Raw genomic sequence first — 18,827 nt, forward strand, 5'->3', positions numbered from 1 at the left:
ATGATTGAGAGGAGTCGAGGAGGAGGACGAGGAGGTGGAGGAGGAACTTCGTCCAAGTCAACAACTTCCTCAAACAGTTCATATACATACTCTGATCACTCAAGTAGTGACGACGATTACTATCATCGTGGTGATGGTGGTGGAAGTGGACAACGAGGTCGTGGATCATCGTCATCATCAACAACGTCAACATCATCATCCTCATCCTCAAACAAGAACCGAACAACGAATGGACCAACAACGTATGTTCTCTGGATGCCCATGTCCTGCCCATGGCTACCACGCACACACTTCCTAACAGCCAACCTATTCACAAAAGTGGAGAGTACAAGACACCTGCACCATTAACAATCAGACAAGAGAGTTCAAAGACTTTGGCACAAGGAAGACAATCATCCTCATCATCATCATCACGATCAATGGATGGAGCAAGGGATAGAGTAAGAGACAGGGACAGGGACAATGGCGCATCACCAAACCCTCTGACCATGTCATCAATATTCCGGACAATGACCAATCCTGTCAATCCAATGCTCTCACCAATCAATGACAGCAGTAATGGTGGTGGAGGTCATTCCATTCCAGTTGAGGACATGGTGGACCTTATGGACCAACCCCACCACAACACCAAGGCCAATGGTCGAGGCCACCAACCCTCACGATTACCCAACGGTCACCACCACTCTTCTGGAACAATGTATAGCGATGAGGAGAGTGTTGGTAACAATCACTCGCGGGTACAATCTAGCAACAACAACACCGATGGCAAGAAGAAGTTGAAACTCACAATCAAACTCCAACAACAACAACAACAACAACAACAACAACAACAACAACAACAGCAACAACAACTACTACACCATGATCTGCTACGTCCAAAGTCAAAGAGTAGTACGGCACACTTGTTAAGTCCAATGGTGGTCGAGAAGAAGAGGAAACCTGACGAGGACGAGGAGGTTGATGGCAATCTGGACCTTGATCGTTCAGAGTTGGACGCCAACACAGCACTGTACAGCGAGGATGAGGAAATGTTCAAGGACATCTCCATCAGGATCAATGATTCAGTGAGTGGCACACTTCTAAGTGATGATGATAGTGATTATGATCGTGATCGTAATCGTGGTCGTGATCGTGATGTCAACAGCAGTAAGAGGATAAAGACAGCTCCAGCTCCAGCTCCAGCTCCACCAGTTCCAGCTTCACCAATCATTCATGTCAATACTCCAGATGTCAAGGTGGACTCACCATTGCTCAAGAGTAACAACAACAACAACAATGGTAGTAGTCGTGGCAAGGATAGTTGGCGAGATAACAGAGATAATAATAGAGATAATAATAGAGATAATAATAGAGATAGGATAAGAGATAGAGATAGGAATAGGGACAGTGGAGATAGAAGTAATAGACAAAGCACGAATAATAATAATAATAGTAATAATAATAATAATAATAATAAGGATAGGGACAATGATAGAAGGACTGAACAAGGATCATCATCATCATCAAGGAGAGATTCAACATCGACACCACCACTTCCACCACTTCCTTCCAATCCATTCTCAGTGTCCGAGGCTGATAGGATGAGTGTAGAGCTTGGTGGCTCAAGCTCAAAGAAGAGATCATCACCTCCAAATAACAACAACAATAATGGTAGATCGAATGAGAAGGATCGTGCAAGACTATCAAGAGCCGCTGGTGGTGGCGGAGGTCAGGAGGACAAAGAGCCAAAGGATGGAAGAGACAAGGATAACAACAGGGATGGAAGAGACAGAGATAGAGAACGCGAAAGGGATAGAGACAGAGACAGACGAGACAGAGGTGATAGGGACGATAGAGGTGACAGAGATAGGGAAAGAGACAGAGGTGGTGATAGAGACAGAGATAGCAGGGATGGTCGCGACAGAGGAGGTGGAGACAGAGACAAGGAAAGAGATAACAGAGATAACAGAGATGAAAGAGATAGGGATAGAGATAGGGACAGAGATAACAAGGATAAAGAGAAGGAGAAGGAAAAGGAGAAGGAGAAGGATAGGACAAGAGATAAGGAGAAGGAGAAGGAGAGGAGTAGAGATACTAAGAAGGAATCAAAGAGAGACATGATGGATACAGGTGATTCATCATCGGCGAATAGTCGTGGAGGAGGAAAGAGAGGAAAGAGTGATGAGATCAGTCAGAAGCAGGTGATCGATAGACTCCACATCGATACAAAGAGTCTAAAAGCCAAGGCGACAGCACTCCAGAACGAGGGAGACACTGAATGTCTTGATATCCTGCTCCAAGTCGGTCTTGCATACATCCACATTGGACAGCTCATGACTGTGAGTACTCCAATCAATCAATCCAATCAATCGAACTAGAACTATTCACTCACTCACTCATTCAATCAAACGATACAGGATGTTGATCCAGCTTCCAAGACTGCAGGATACTACGCATCGACTGCCTCATACTTTTTTGCCACCGCTCGTCTGGCAATCAATACATTCAAACTGGATGCGACTGGAACATTCTTGTAAGTGTTCAAGGAGTCCATGGACTGATGCTATGGATACCCATCAGACTCGCTGACATCCCTTCCATTCTATTTCCACTCCATAGTCTTCGATGCGCGGCATTCTGCTTTGCCAAGTCTTTCGGTTTGAAGAGAGAACAACTGAGGGTGGCAAGAAAGGAGCTGGTTGTACAGTTCCCTGTTGGCACTCCAAAGTTATTTAACACAGCGACGACGCCATCAGCATCGTCGCATGGCAACACACCTTCAATACCAACTTCTCCACCATCACCAAGAGGTGGTGGCAGTGGCAGCCACTCATCATCGACGCTCACCGTGCCAACTGCCACGCATGGTGGAGGACCAACAAGCTCGAACAAGAAGGTGGCATTCTTCTTGCGCGAACTGGACGAGCTTTACAACTACTTTGATTGCTGTGAGAGAGCTAATAAGATCGCCTCACACAGCCCTCAGAGTTGCCTGGCGTTTGACAAAGACTACTTTGCCTCGCCATGCTCCCAATTCATCGATCATGTCAAGAAGGAGTGGGAGAGGCTATCTCCCAACAAGGTCGTTGGCAACACTAGCAGCAGCAGCAGCAGCGGCAATATTTATAAATCATAGCTCCCAGCGGAAGCGCTACCTCTGGTGTTACAAATTCCATTCGTCGTACGAACGGACTGGTGTTGTTCCACAACTTTAATCACAATGATCGTTGATTGATTGATCGATTGATTGAATCGAATGAATGACTATTGTGCGTTGTGTGTCTTCTTGTACTGCTCCATGGCAAGGAGTGCAGCTCCCTTGCCTGGTGTGCACTTGGGGAATATAGGCTCGGCATTTGGTACAGCCTCGGCCAACTTGGTCCTCAGCATTTGGCTAAAGAGGCACTCCCTCTCAATGTTTCCACCAGCAAGTACCAAAGGTACCTTCTCATCCAACTTGTCCAATCCTAGCTTGACAAACACACTTCTAATCGATGTCTACTCGTTGTCGATATCATTGTCAGCATGTGATTGAATGATTGAATGAATGATTGAGTACTTACAACAAGAGCATTGGCATTGATATCGAGAATGGACTGTGCAACCTTGTCTCCATTGTTGGCGCACTCGGTGGCTAGTGGAGACAGCTCGGCAAACTTACTCCAACCAGAGTTGGCCTTGTCGTAGGCCCATCCAATCAGATCATCCTCCTTACTGATGGCCAGTTTATTGAATACGGCCTGTGTCAACTGGGTCTTTGGACCCGACTCATCCTTTGCACGGCAAACATGCTTGAGGATATCGAATCCAATTTGATATCCACTACCATCATCACCCAACAGTGGTCTGTAGACATGACGTGAAGATGGGATGAGTTAGTGATACTACTTATCGCGCTGCAACAAGTGAATAGTCTTGACGGTTACTTACCCCCAGCCAGCCGACCTTGATTTAACACCTTGGCGGTTGATGCCCCAGGCGATGGTGCCAGTGCCACTGATGACGACGACACCGTAGAGCTTTCCGAGTGTGCCTGAGGAGAGTGCGACCACTGCGTCGTTGTGGATCTCGTAGACTGTGTTTGGAAGCAGCTCTTTGACCCATCCGCCCACCATGGCCTGGTCCTCAGGACGGTCGACACCACTGATGCCCATGCAGATCGATACGACATCGCTTGGTGCGGCGCCCGCTGCCTCTATTGCCTTTGAGATACTCTCCATGATTGCAACTTTAGCTTGTTCCTTTCCAACACTGTTCTGATTGCTGCAGGTTGATATGAACTGGCCCAACTCATTACCATTAGCATCGATCACGATGGACAATGTTTTTGTACCGCCTCCATCCAATCCAATGAATAGTTGTTTGTTGTTAGTAGACATTGTTATGATTGATGTATATACGTATGTATGTATGTATGTAAGTTGATTGATGATTGATTGAATKGATTGAGTTGGATTGAACTTGTTTAGATTTTTGGATACCATGATCAAGTTCAAAATGATCAAAATTGAGTTGGGTCCCGGGTCCTGTATTGGGACCCAAAGAGGCACATCACCCATCATGGATGTAACCCAAGTGTTGGTAGTCAACCAGACAGGACATGGCTTAGATACCATGGTCTTTAATGATGTTTGACATGTGATCCGAAAAGGAACGATTCCAAAGACTATGAGTGATGATTCAGTCTGTGGAGAGGAGGACGAAGAAGAAGAAGAAGAAGTAGAAGTTTATCCTAAATAATTAAAGGTTGGACTTATTCACAATGTTTCATTCATTCATTCAATCATACAATCGATAAATCATTCACTTGGATTGGGTCATGATATTGCTACCACCAGCAACATGTTGCTGCTGTGAGGTGAGCGTAGAGGGCAGGGTGAGCATCAACTGGATCTGCTGTTGTTGTTGCTGGTGCATGTTCAGGTTGGGGCGGAATGGACAGTCCTTTGGACACTTTTGATGTTCGCTACGATGTTGCTCACAGGCTTCGGGTGGACGGCCGATAGGCTTCTTGAACTTGGGTGGGTTGCCATTGCTGCCGTTGGCACTACTGGCGTGGTTGCCGGTGCCGTTCAGCTTCTCACTTAGTGTCTTGAACGAGCTGGTCACTGACTGGCTGCCGCCCTGCTGTGGCATTGACTGCAGTTGCTTGTAGTAGGGTGAGTCGGACAGCTGCTTCTGAAGGAGTGAGAAGTGTTGTTGTTGTTGTTGCGCAAAATGTTGTTGTTGGTCCATTGATGATGAATGTTGGTATGAGTTGGTGGACGATGATGAAGATGGATGTTGTCTGAGTGGAGATGATGATGTTGACAAAGGTGATGATGATGTAGAGGATGATTGATTAAAGTTGGAGTTGGAGTTGGAGTTCATGTTGGTCATTTTGAGCTCCTTGGCTGGATGGGCCATGTTGTGCTCTGGCTGCTGCGGGTCGTAAGTGTCTGTCTTTCTCTTCCTATCGTTCTCTATCAGCTTGGAGATTGGATGGACAGAGGTGGCCATTGGACGAGGAGACCACTTGTTCATCAGACGCATGTACTTCTTGCGAGTGGAGGTGACGGTGCGGCCCAGAGTCTGGGCGATTGAGCGCCATCGCTGCTCACTCTCCTTGGCAGTGACGGATTGTGGGTCCATCTGGAAGACCATCTCGAGGAGTTGGCAACACTCCTCCTGGGTCCACAACTTGCGGGTGGACGACGAGAACTCGACTGGTGACACGCGGCCCACACAAGTGTCGGGACATCTCTTCTTCCACTTGCTGTGCTTGCCGCATGCCATGGAGCGCGATCCGTTTGGCGAGCGGTTGGCGCCTTCGTCGCCGTCAGAGTTTTGTGAGTTGGGCGACGAGGGGTATGAGTTGCCAGAGTCGGGGTCGTCATTGTACGCGTCCATGTAAGCGTGTGGCGAGAGGAATGGCGAGTTGTTTAGCGAGCCTGATGGTGTTGATCGGATCGAGTCTGGTCTTGGCGAGCCAGATGGTGAAATTGATTGAAGCGATGGTAGTCTAGCCATGTTGATGCCAGAGTTGGATGTGAACATGCCATGAGTGTTTGGTGCGGATGTGATTGAGAATGTAATATTGTTGGAGTTTGTGTTTGAGTTTGAGTTTGAAAATGTGTTTGAGTTTGAGTTTGAGTCGGAAGAGGAGGATAAAGGTGTGAGTAGGCTGTTGGCCAACTCTTTGGAAATGAATGGGTTGCTGCTGCTGCCACTGCTGATGCTGCTGGAAGAGTATATATTGGAATGATTGGCCGAGGTGGACAGCATGGATGTCGCGGCATTGGTGAGTATACTGAAGTTTGGTATCTTGATTGTGTTGAAGTGATTGTTGGTGTTGTTGCTGGACTTTGGCAAGTTGAGCAATGGTGATGGTATCTTGTCTGGCGATGAAGGTGTTGGCGATGCGATTTTCGAAAGTAGTACCACACCCTCGTCATCGTCCTCCTCACTTTGTATCGATGCGGACAATGAGCGCTTCATTGTCGACTGTGTGGTGGCAGCAGTATTGGTAGTGGTAGTGGTAGTGGTTGAGGCCAAGTCCTCCTTTGGTGCGGAGGCATTTGATCCGCAACCCAACATAAAGCCAATCTTCATTCTATCGACTTCCATCATGATATATATTTTGTATAAGGTATATAAATATTATATAAATAAATAAATAATAATAGTATAAGTGATTGATTGATGATTGATTGGTTGGTTGATTGATTAAGATAAGTTGAAAGAAGCTGGCAGAGGGAGAAGTAGGTGGAGAAATATTTTAAAGGGTACTGTCTGTCTGACTGAATGAATGATTGAGGGGACGTAAGTTAGTTTGATGCATGGTCATCGGTGGATCGTCCAAGTTAAGGCTTGGGGTGATGGATGATGTGTTCACAACAGTAGCGAGTTTGGGTGCAAGTGTGGGATGGCGATCCGTAAAACATAATCCACGAGGCCTTGTGGAACACGAGATTTTGGTGTAAAAATAGCCATGGCCACTACTATCCGCGTCATGTTATGGGCCTCGTGCAAAGATGGATGGATGGATCGTCCTTCCCTTCTTTGTCTTTGTTTGTTGTGTATGTGATTGAGTCTTTGGAAGACGAAGGACAAGGACAAGTGTGTAGTATGAGTATGTTACTTACAATTAGGTAATTGATTGTCTGTCTTTGATTGAGTGGTCTACAAGAAGTCAAGGTAATAGTACAATAACAATAATGGATGAATGTTAGTGTGTGTGCGTGTGTGATTGATTGGAGTGACTAATGAATAACTGATGGACCTGATGGTATGTTATAAATATAAATGATGGATGGATGGATGGATGGATGGAATGGATGATGACGAATTATTAGATTAGTGATGGATGGTAAGTTGGAGAATATTATACTCTAGTTCTTTGATGATTGATATGTGATTTTTAACAAACTACTTGTATAGACTCGTCAAGTACAGAAAGAAAAGAAATGTGTTGTTGTTGATGGACTGTGCATTGGTCAAGCATGGATGACTGCTGACTGATTGAATGTATGAATCAGTGGATTATTAGGCCTACCCCTCTGACATGGGGATTGGTGGTGGTGTCCGCTGCCGGGCAAGGGCTTGGGAAGAGTTGCACACACCTGAACAAAGAAAGTGAGTGAGTGAGTTAACAGTTTGGAAAACACCCGAGCTGAGGCGCCGCCCCGGACAGCCATGGACCAACCCGCCTGCCTTCATCAGCAAGGAAATAAATGGGGATAAACGGCCAATCCAAGTATTGAGTTGGTGGGAGGGTGGTGGGGTTGCTCCATCGATGTGTCGATTGCACAGCGCATCAAAACAAACGCAAGAGTGGAAAAAAATGAGTGGGGGAGTGTGCCAGACACACGCTGACATCGGTGAATTGGTGTTGAACGATTCGGTTTTGTGCAGTGTGGGAATATTATTATGATTGACTGATCATACTTTTTTCACACCAGGTCCATGTGTGGACTTGTGATTGGTGGGGGTGATTAAGTTGATCAAGCAGATGATCAAAGAGGGTGAATAATTGATGGGATGGATGATGATGTATAACATGTGCAAAGAAAGGTAGAAGGAGACCAATGAATGGGCTATGGGGCAAGTGTTTGGGTAAAGGATTGGCGCCTATTCAAATAGTGATCGTGGAAAATGGGCGGTGATAAGGCCCTGGCTGGATTGTGGGCGGTCATTAAATATATGTGGGTGTTGACGATGCGATCGTTGATCGATAGTTGAGGAGTGAGTGTATGTGTGTGAGGATTGACGAGATAGACATTACCCTGTCACCAAAGATGATGTTAATGATTGTGATAGGTATCAACGTTTGATATAAATAACTTATGCCACGCTATTGGCGGGCGGTCCGACTTGTACCCCCCTGGGCGTGTGGGGGGCTTTGAGTTTGTGTCTTGCCCCTCAAATAAAACATCTTTGATTGATCACACGATGTTTGAGGACTCGCTGCCATACAAAGTGTGTGTAGGTATCTTTGGAGACATAAATGTCTCCCATTCATTGTTCAAGAGTTGTTGACTGTTCAATGTAACTAACTTACATTCTTTAGGCCTGTGTTTGTGTCTTTCTATATGTCTGTGTGATTGGATTGTTTGACCAAGTCCCAAAGTCCAACTGATCAGTTCGATACACTCACTCAGTAGTGATCAGTTCGTAGTAGGGTGGATCGATCTGTGGATCTGATTGATTGGTAGTTGGATTGTTGGCGGATGGTCCGATGTCCAAAAAGTCACGCCTTCCAAGTGATTTCTGCAACTTTGCAAAGAGGGGGTATTCGAAATTTAAAGTTATAACTTTGAAGTAATAATTATAAAGTTAATAAAGAAGAAGGAAGGGGAAATGGAAGGGAAAAGAGAACGTGATATGAGGTATGATGATGATCTGTAAGTCAAACAATCCTGATGAATTTCCAATCAATTGGACTTTGGGTGATCCATCCACAGATCAGAGCCTTCGTTGAAAATCCTGAAATGAGCAACTTTCCTTGATTAAGGAATACGAGAATGACGACAACATTATTAATGGGCAGTGATTCACAGCCCTTCACCAAATATAGTCCAATGTCTGATGTTGAGAGTGAGACTGAGGGATATAGATAGGCCTGATAGATGTCTCCTGGCGTGTACCAGGTCCAAGTCAGTTCATCAACAATGATGTTATGGATGGGGAACTGGAATGAGCTTAAGATTCAATCTCTCTCGACTCCCTCAACTTCAAAGTTGACCTGCATTGTCGAGCTTGCCACGTTGCTCCGCTAAATTGATAGTTTACTCGAGTCTTCAAACTTGGAGGGAGGGATGGTATAATACATGAATGGATGGATGTCTAGAGTGTGTCGATTGATGGACTTGATGTTGAGGGAGAGGAGTGATCCTGATGGATCAGACCACCCGTTGCCTCCTCCACTGACAGGCTCCATTCAGCTGCCACCTTTGGCAAAGGATTCCACTGCTTCATATTCGTCTTCATCGTTATAATCATATCATTAACCTTTACAGGCAGTGGTGGCATCTCATTGCTATCTGGTGACCATATCATTGTGCTATTGTTATGAAGTAAGTAAGTTAGTATGATTGATTGAATGATTGAGTGGAGTGGAGTGGATTGATCATCATACCATTTCAATGCCTCGGTGATGTTGTTCTTGTATTGCTCCAAATGGTCGACTTTGGTCGAGCCGGTGTACATGATGTCTGAGCGAATCTGATCGATCAGCGCTGAGTTTCGTTGGATGAGTTGGTCGGCCTTCTCAGGGTTGAAGTTCAGGTGGTGGATGGTTGGCTCGCGCTTGGCAGGTGGAGGTGGTGGTTGCTGGATTGTAGTAGACGACGCTTGCTTGGCCATTGGCTGTGGCAGAGGCAGAGGCGGCAGTCCCTTATCTGATGTGGTCGACGTCGTGTCCTTCTTTCCCTTCTTTGTCGCGGCTGGCTGCTTCGCTGTCGTCCTCCCTGCAGCAGCCTTTCTCTTGCCCTTTGTCTGTGTACTATCCTCTTGTTCATCCTCAACAGGTGCTGCCTCCTTCCTTCCAGTCAAGTTCTAATGTGTACGAGTATGAGTTAGTCAACAAGTTTTTGGCCCATGGTCCATGGTGCATCGATGGCTATTGATCACACATACATCTAACATTTGATTGTAACGCAGTGCTACAGTCTTTGGAGGTATGCCTAGCTCTTTGGAGATGGCTTGCCATCTGGACACACTGCTGTAGCGAGATGATGGATACTTGGTGAGTGCCTCTTCTAATCGCTTCTGATCTTCGGCCGACCACGGCTCACTCAGTATCTTTTGATCCTTCTTTGACTTGGGCTTTGGCGCAGAATTGTTTATCAAGTGTTTGGTCTCCACCTGACTGGACTGCGTGCCGGTGGCATGTGCCGGTGTGGTCGTGGCATCGGTAACAACAACGTTCTTTGATGCTGTCGGTTGGAGTGCAGTAGGTATCGCATGTGAGGCAAGGTGTAAGCTGATCTTGCCAGATGACGACGCTGGCGACGAAGGGTTCGAGGCGCCTGGCGACGACGATGATGTGGGTCCAAGTGATGGCGACGACGATGTCGATGGCGAGGGGACTGTCAGGAACTGTGTGGGCGTTGAGCCGCCGCCAGACAGAGGTGACACTGGATCCTTGCCCAACGAGTCGATCACGCCTTTGAACAAACTGTTTGTGAGATTCGACAGGAATGGATTACTCTGTTGACTGACCTGTTTGTTGCAATGATTCTGGTAGACCTTCAAATGTACATCCACCTGATCCACTGATCTAGTCTGTATGCTCGCAGCTATCAATGCAACATTGGTTGGGTCCGCCGCTGATTCAAGTGCCTGTCTAAACAGAGTATGTTCATCGATGTTCCATGCTGTGAACTTGCCCAAGCTGTTAAGTAGTAGATAGTGTGTCAATGATGATGTTTGTTGTTGTTCATTGATTGCTTGCCTCATTGTCGTCAGCGTACTTTTTACCTGCTCTATTTAAGTTGAAGTATTCAAACTCTTCGTCCTTATTGAGACGTATCTTGAATGAGGGGATTGATTGATTGGTTGGTTGGTGTCAACATGCATGGTCTTCAAGCTTGTCGCGTGACATGTCTACATACCAACTCTGTGCTGTAGTCCATGACTGTATTGTATGTATGTATGTATAACCTGTCTCACTCTCACTCTATCTCTATGTTTCAAGCTTGATCACAAAGAATGGTCAATTTGACAAGTCAAATGAATGAATAAAGTGTAGTCCAGCACACACATGAATACAAGTATTATCTAATCATATACTATATTATATTATATTGTTGATACTTCATCATTCATTCAATCTTCACATCAATCAATCAAAAGGAGTTATCTACTTTGGACGCATACTGTTATGGGTGTTGATGTTGGCGTTGGTATCTGTGTCGGTGGTGTACCCTGTTGCGATGTTGCAAGACTAGTTGAACATGTCGATGATGTAGATGAAGAAGAAGATATGGTAGTGGTGGTCGTGGATGTCGCCGCCACTGCCACAGTTACTGTTGTTGGTGGAGTTACCACTGGTGTAACAACGGCAGTTGGTGTAGTCGATGACAACGATGGTGTGTTGGTGAGCGAGTTGACGTGTGCATCACTAGTCATGGACGTCACGTCGTACTCCTCAAAGGCGCCCAATGGCAGATAGGAACTGTACATTGCCAGCGAGTCGAGGAAGAACTTGTTCTTGAACACACCATCAATGCCAGTGCCCATTGGCAACAGCTTGGAAAGCTTTTGTTTGTCAATATCATTCAGTAGACCAAGTATTCCCTCTGATACAACCATCTAGATTATTGGTTGGACGGATCAACGTTTGTTAGTTAGTCATGTCCACCCCAGGCTGGCGCCACACTCCAACAACTCATCACTACTTACATTAATGTCGACGGCTGCTAGAGGCGACTTGCGATTGATGATGAACTCATTGTTGATGGAGACGATCTGGCCTCTCGACTTCTTCGATGATTTTCTCTTCTTCTGCTTCGACTTGGACTTTGTCTTGGTATCTTTGCCCGTGCTGCTGCTGCTGCTGCCCGCCGTCATTGTCTGGCTCGAGCTGGACTTGAGCAGAGGGAATGGTTGATGATTGGTCGGCAACGAGGCTGGAGGCAGCTGCGACGGCAGCTTCATCTGGAGTCCATTGTCAATCTCAAGTGTAAGTACACCAGACTCGGAGACGTGCTGATGTTTGGAGGAGACTGAGGAAGAAGACTCGGTCGTTGATGTTGATGTTATACTAGAGCTGGTGCTGTTGGAAGTAGTGCTATTTATATTGATATTGATGCTCGACGCTTTGATTGAGTTGTTGTTGGCGGCAGTAGTGGCTGCCGATGCGAACCCTTGTTGAGGTGGAGCGGGCGGGGCCAACATGGACATGCCCATCACAGACGAGTTGGATGAGAATGACATGTTGTTCAACTGCAAAGGATACTGATTCTTCAGAACACTATATATATATCCGATGAACTTTACAGTCTGGAGAGGTGACAGGTCTTGGAACATGTCGTTGAACGATGAGCACAAGTTGGCAACGACGTCATCATAGCGCAGATGACTTGGTATGCCTCCTGCCAACAGACCAGGTGTAGGTGTTGGAGAGTTGGTCGAGACCATAGGTGATGTGCTGGCCGATAGTTGTTGTGATTGGGCCAGTGTCGATGAGTTGGAGGCTGATGCCAAGGTGGAGGTTGTGGAGGGGAGTGARGGTGGTGGAGGAGGACTTGTGTTTCTTATGTGGCTTCYTTGGATGAAGATGAAGAGGACGATGATGAGGTCTTCTTCGATGACTTGGCGGGTGAAGTGTTGGAGTCCGACGAGGTGGATGGTGATATGGAGATGGGAGAGAACTCCTTGATGGATGAGGTGATTTCTGACGAGGTGGCCAGGGGGAATGAGTTGGGTGAGCTGTTGGCGCTGTTGCCTTGATTGTTACTGCTGGTGCCAACATGATCGGTTGGCTGGAGTGTGATGAATTGATCGGTATGATTGTCAAAGCTCATGAATGGCTGTGTCAATTCCAGTCCACATATTTGATCAGTAGATTTGATGGAACCATCCATTTTTTTGGAATCATTCCTAGAACAACTGTCGGTAGATGACATTATTGTAGTTGGTGTCATCTGATTATTAAGTATCTTCATATTTATATCTTTGTTTGGATACTTTGGAGGTTGGGCTATAGATGGTGGAGTGGAATTATAATAAATAAGATGTTGTGGCTGTTGTTGTTGTTGAGGTTGTAGTGGAAGGAGGTGTTGCTGTGTCTGATGGACTGGCTGTTGTTGCTGTTGTTGATTATTTACATAAAGGTGGCTGGATGGTGATCCAACCCCCATGGGACCGCCATGATGAATGGCGTGTGAGGTCATCATCATTGTTTGCTGATGTTGTTGAAGATGCTGTTGATGTTGCTGTTGGACTAGAGATGCATTATAGTTGAACTGATTCTGAAAGTTGGAATAAAGACTTGTCGAATTATTATCAAATAATTGTTGTTGTTGTTGTTGTTGTTGTTGCATCTGCAATGGTTGTTGTTGTTGGTGGTGAAGAGATTGATCATGTTGTTGATGTGGATGTAATTGTAATTGTTGTTGATTCATCATCATCACAGGAGAAGATGACTGTGTATAATCCACTAATGTATCTGTTGAATAATTAATATTTGGTTGGAACATCATGGAAATATTATTATTATTATTATATAATTATTATTATTATTTAAAATATATTTAAAAATACTACTAAATAAAGTAGTTTGTATAATGGATTGATTGATATATATATAATTATAATAATTAAAATGATATTAATAATCCTGGAAAATAATTAATTAATCCTGGATGATAATGATGATGATAAATTATCCAACAAACTAAGAAATGGCGAAGCTTCGGGCTCTCTAAGTAAACCTGTTTTGTTTTTTTTTGAAGTGTCTATCTATCTCTATCTATCTATCTTCTATCTCTGTTGATGTTGGAAGGTTGATTGGTTGGCTGGTGTATGGCTGGGGATATCGACGCGCGTCGGAAATGTGTCAACTACCTTCAAACTACCAGTTCAGCATCCGTGATGGAAAGTGAGATAATACAAGTTTGTTGTTGTTGTGTGCACTCTACAAATAATTTGGCAACCTTAGAAGTGAGTGTTGGTTGTTGACAACAACTGACTTGAAATTGATTGTGGAGGGATGGAAGGATGGATGGATGGATGGAGTGATGGTGTGAGTTGTTGTTGTTGTTATAGTAGTGGTAGAGTTGAGGTTGTGGTTGTTTGATGGCGCCAATGGCAGTTGATGTTATAAAGTAAGTGGGATAATGAGGGCACTGTACTCTATCTGTTGCTGTTGTGGTAGTTGTGGATTGATAAAGTAATTGGTACCAATACTTTAAAGAGTTGGAAATAATCAAATAAATACACAAACACACATTAACTTATATATATATATAATATTTTAATAGACCCCTATCAATCAATCAGTCATATTCCTTGAGTTAGATATATACACCCACCCCTCCATCACACCAATGTTGATGGTTATTTATAACACACACATATTTGATCATTCATTCTTTCAATCAATCATTCACACAAACACATACACACACACACACACACACACACACACAAACATTAGTTAGTTATATGTATTTAACACACCACTTTGATGTGTTCAATCACTCTCAAGTGGTGTGTGTTTATGGGAGTTGACTGACTGACAACAAGTGGGAGTGTGATTCGAGTAGAGTATTCGTTCAATGATGCTGATAGCAATGCTACAACAATCATTCCTCTTTGTCATTTAAAGGATGGATGGATTGGTGTTTGGTTGTTGGGGGATAGTGGTCGGTAGTGGGGGCCATGACATATGTGGGCGTGGTAAAGAGCAGAAGAGGAGGAGGGCAAGCCCTTCACTCACTATCATCACTCATTCACCCTCTGGATCAGTTAATTTGGAATACTTTATATAGGCTGGTTGAGCTGATGTGATTGGGTCTGGGTATAGTGTTGACCAATCATAATCATCATCTCGGACCCTACTTGTAAACTGGAAATGTGTGTTGATTAGATGGCAATCAATCAAACAATCAATCATTTGCTCTTTCTGGATGGACCACATCACATCATCTGAAAGCACACCAACAACAACAACATCGCTAATAGTGAGTTATGTTTGGTTTGGGAGATCTAAGGAGTATTTGACCAGAGGGTCTCTCTCTCAATCTCTTTTGGATTGACTGACTGACTGTATTCAGTGGAGTATGTTTGACACGTTCTGTCATTAGAACGGGCGAGAACTGAGTGAGATTTAACATCAACCTCTTGCCTTCTCCCGCTACATCTCACCACCATTGCCATCACCATGGGGTGAGAGGCTTCAAAGATAGGGGGCAGGGCCATAGTCATCGGACGAATGACCTCGAACTTCTGGATGTTCATCAGACACACACATACATCCATCTAGCAAGAGGCAGGCAGACAGACACCAAATGCATTTGATGCCTTGTCGCCTGTCAGTCGAGGTGACACTCACTCAATTGAGTTCATACACTTTTCCGATTGGTTTGTTGGTAGTTTGAATAACTTACTTACTTCGTTCTGTTCTCCAACGGACGACACGACTGTTTGGAACAATGCTGCTCGATTAGATGATGATGATGACTGTGTATATCCGATCTTTACATCAATGGCAATGGTCGTCTGGACCTGCCTTGCTCCTCCTCCTTTTATTTAAAGTTAACCAAAGAGTTGAGATGTTCTAAAGGTTAGTGATTGCGTTAGCATCAAATCATATGATTCAAAATCTAAGAGAGAGAGTAGAATGAATGAATGTCAGTCAATTTGTCATTAAGTCAGGTTATAGATACATACTGAAGTTTGCACCAAAGTCATGTACACTGAGCACTTTGATCTGTTTCTCTGGTGTCAACTCCATGAGGAACTCGGCACAGTGACCTTCATGAACGACTTCCATCGATTTGGTGGACAAATCCAATTGTAGTGGGTGATTGTCCGATGTGTTGATGGTCACTGTATGACCAGAGATCTTGTCCACTCTGCCCACTACGATAGCTCTACGTGTACCATTATCAATTTCCTTCCATGGATCTAAATAAGCCCCATTGATTCTAATATATGTGTAGATTAGTGGTTGTTGTTGTTGCTGTGCTGCTACGTCTGCCATTCTAGTATAATCTATTCTATTGTATGTGTATATATCTGTACGTCAACTCTTGAAATAACAATAAGAGAATTGGTGAGATCTTACAAACATGTTGAACAAAGTGCGCGCAAATTTAAATTTACAAGAAATGAAAGATTTGGAAGTTCACACTCAATTAATTTCAACTTTCATTGTTTCTCCAGACTGGAGAACTTGGTCAACTCTGAGAGAAGTTTACTTGTTCGATTGGTGTCAATATGTAGTATGTTGTTCCAACGAATGGATTGATATAGAGTTTGATTCGGATGTGTAAGTGAATGGAGAACAGAACACCACATCCGAATGTATGAACCAATGAATAGTAAGAGTAGTTGTTCACACTGTGAACGAATGAACTATCTTGGTTGGTTGGAACTGTCAAACAACAAGAAGTATATTAATAGATAGTTCTATTCTTTAACTATCAAAAAAAGATGAAGAGTAAACAATAATAATGATTATGATGTTGGGGGAAGACAGACAGAAGTTTTGAAAAGTGATCCCCCAACAAACTAGGTGGGTCACGCATCGCCGAAGCACTTCGATGGATTGGGCATAGATGTGAAAGTCTGGATGGAACGTTGTTGGTGTTTATTATTATCCAAAGACATTAACATGTAATGTAGTCTATAACCCCCGAATGACAATACTGTTGTTCAAACAGGTCCATACACATTCGATAGTAGTATCCCGAGTGTGGCCTCTTGCCATGAGTGTATGATGTGTGTGGTATGTCCGAGCACTCGAGGCTCTCGAGAGTCCATCCGTCTATCAATAGAACTTGAACCAATCTAAAGTGGGCAGGGAGGGGCAGAGAGGACTCGGTGCCGAATGTCAACCTTGTCACCATTTAAAGCCACAATCATTCATTCATTCATTCATCACAACAACAACATCTAAACAGTTAATCAATCAATCTAATAACTTAATCAATCAATCAATCAATCAATCAAATCAATCATGTCCGGAACATTAGTAATTGGAGGAACTGGTCTTTGTGGAAAGGAGGTGGTCAACGCGTTGATCAAGCAGGGCGTCACTGGAATTAAGGTGGCAACAAGAGATGCTGCCAAGGCTGGTACTCATAGCTGTCCAGCATCTGCCTCGTATGTGTCATTCGACTATGCCAAGCCAGAGACTTTCGACGCTGCTTTGGAGAACGTGTCCAAGGTGTTTGTGATCTGTCTGCCAATGGATGCCAAGCCCGCTGTCACCATCGCCAAGTTTGTCGAGGCACTCAAGGCTCGCTCAAGCACCATCACTCGCGTCGTGATGCTCTCGTCCCAGTGCTCTGAGAAGTTGACCTTGGTGGATGCCGAGCTCCTCATCCAAAACAGCGGCCTCGCCAACGTTGTCATCCGTCCCACCTTCTTCCTGGACGACTTCACCACCTTTATCAAGGGCCAGGTCATGTCGGGAACGATCTACACTCCCGTCGGTGACGCCAAGATGGCATGGCTCGCCGCCGCCGACATTGGCCAGTGCGCCGCCACTCTCCTGTCCAACGACGCCGTGTTCACCAAGTACCAGTCCAAGTCGATCGCACTGTGCGGCACCAAGGCCGTGTCGATGCCCGAGCTGTGCGCACTCCTCAGCCAGCACATTGGCCGCACGATCACCGCTGTGAGCCCATCCCTCGCCGACTTTGAGCAGACACTCCTCTCCTACGGCACACCTGCTGACAGTGCCGCCTACATGGTCCAGCTCTACCGATGCATTGCCGCCGGTGATGCCGACATTGTCACCTCTGACATGTCTGACATCAACGGTCGTCCATCAGTCTCTGCCGAGCAGTTCATCATCAACAACCTATCTCACTGGAAGCAATAAACTGTCATCATGTCTTACATGATGAATGAGTGAGTGCGTGAGACGCCTGTTCAAGATCAACCGTTCACTCTTCCTCCTTCTTCTTCTTGAGTGAACCTCACCTAACCGATATCTTTGACTGACCCATGATTGCGTAGTAGACCTTAGCACGGAATCCCAGGGCAGGGTATATAACCCGAATGAGAGGGCAAGCGAGAGAGAAAGAGAGAGAGACATAACTTGGTTGGTGTGTCCATCTCGAAAGAAGAGTGAGCACATCTTTGTGTTTGGTCGACACGAACAATACTTTTTTTGTTGGGCTGGTCAGTTGTCTCACTCACTCTCAAGGTTGTTGGATATTTGTGTTTTAGACAAGATCTTCCCAAAAGTTGACCCTTTTATTTATTTTGAATTAAAATTACTTTGACACTTCTCTTAAGACATCTCTCAAATAGACGAAAGGGGGATGACACCCAAAGATCTCTATCACACTAAGGGCGTGGACGTGATCCTTAATCCAAAACACACACACATAACATACACATAGTAACACTATATTTATTTATTTATTACATATACACATACAACACAACACATTAACACACACACTTATTATCTCTTTATCTCTTAATCAATCAATCAATCAATCATATACAGTAGTAGATATTATTAAAGATAATATGAGTATTAGTATGATGCATTCTATGCCTTCTGTACTGAGTGAATATGATCATTTACTCAATTCAGAGGATAGTGTGCACGAGTATATTATAGACAATTATGTAGAGGACTATAGGCAGTTGTTACAAGAGGAAGAGGCCACCTCTGGTGA

General features: G+C 44.7%; 6 protein-coding genes across 6 annotated transcripts; 2 read left to right on the forward strand and 4 right to left on the reverse strand.

Moving 5' to 3' along the window:
• Positions 1-3,115, forward strand: SAMD00019534_070460 (hypothetical protein; the record flags this gene model as incomplete). Its single annotated transcript, XM_012897453.1, has 5 exons — positions 1-242; positions 320-1,146; positions 1,228-2,318; positions 2,397-2,512; positions 2,599-3,115. 5 exons carry the CDS (start codon positions 1-3, stop codon positions 3,113-3,115), a joined length of 2,793 nt encoding a protein of 930 aa, XP_012752907.1.
• Positions 3,116-3,243: 128 nt separating this feature from the next.
• SAMD00019534_070470 (hypothetical protein) lies at positions 3,244-4,358 on the reverse strand (the record flags this gene model as incomplete). Its single annotated transcript, XM_012897454.1, has 3 exons — positions 3,244-3,477; positions 3,543-3,825; positions 3,910-4,358. 3 exons carry the CDS (start codon positions 4,356-4,358, stop codon positions 3,244-3,246), a joined length of 966 nt encoding a protein of 321 aa, XP_012752908.1.
• A 427-nt stretch (positions 4,359-4,785) lies between these two features.
• SAMD00019534_070480 (hypothetical protein) lies at positions 4,786-6,588 on the reverse strand (the record flags this gene model as incomplete). Its single annotated transcript, XM_012897455.1, has 1 exon — positions 4,786-6,588. A coding segment is annotated over one exon (1,803 nt), but the record flags the coding sequence as incomplete, so codon positions are not given.
• Positions 6,589-9,303: 2,715 nt separating this feature from the next.
• Positions 9,304-11,093, reverse strand: SAMD00019534_070490 (hypothetical protein; the record flags this gene model as incomplete). Its single annotated transcript, XM_012897456.1, has 5 exons — positions 9,304-9,520; positions 9,596-10,014; positions 10,096-10,852; positions 10,932-10,990; positions 11,073-11,093. The coding sequence occupies 5 exons, from the start codon at positions 11,091-11,093 to the stop codon at positions 9,304-9,306; spliced, it is 1,473 nt and encodes a 490-aa protein (XP_012752910.1).
• A 226-nt stretch (positions 11,094-11,319) lies between these two features.
• On the reverse strand, positions 11,320-12,600 carry SAMD00019534_070500 (hypothetical protein; the record flags this gene model as incomplete). The annotated part of the gene is made up of 2 exons (XM_012897457.1): positions 11,320-11,772; positions 11,863-12,600. Coding segments are annotated over 2 exons (1,191 nt in total), but the record flags the coding sequence as incomplete, so codon positions are not given.
• A 4,522-nt stretch (positions 12,601-17,122) lies between these two features.
• SAMD00019534_070510 (hypothetical protein) lies at positions 17,123-18,010 on the forward strand (the record flags this gene model as incomplete). The annotated part of the gene is made up of 1 exon (XM_012897458.1): positions 17,123-18,010. A coding segment is annotated over one exon (888 nt), but the record flags the coding sequence as incomplete, so codon positions are not given.
• Positions 18,011-18,827: the final 817 nt, after the last annotated feature.

The sequence above is a fragment of the Acytostelium subglobosum genome, assembly GCF_000787575.1.
Source record: "Acytostelium subglobosum LB1 DNA, scaffold: scaffold14, whole genome shotgun sequence".
Taxonomy (NCBI): domain Eukaryota; phylum Evosea; class Eumycetozoa; order Acytosteliales; family Acytosteliaceae; genus Acytostelium; species Acytostelium subglobosum.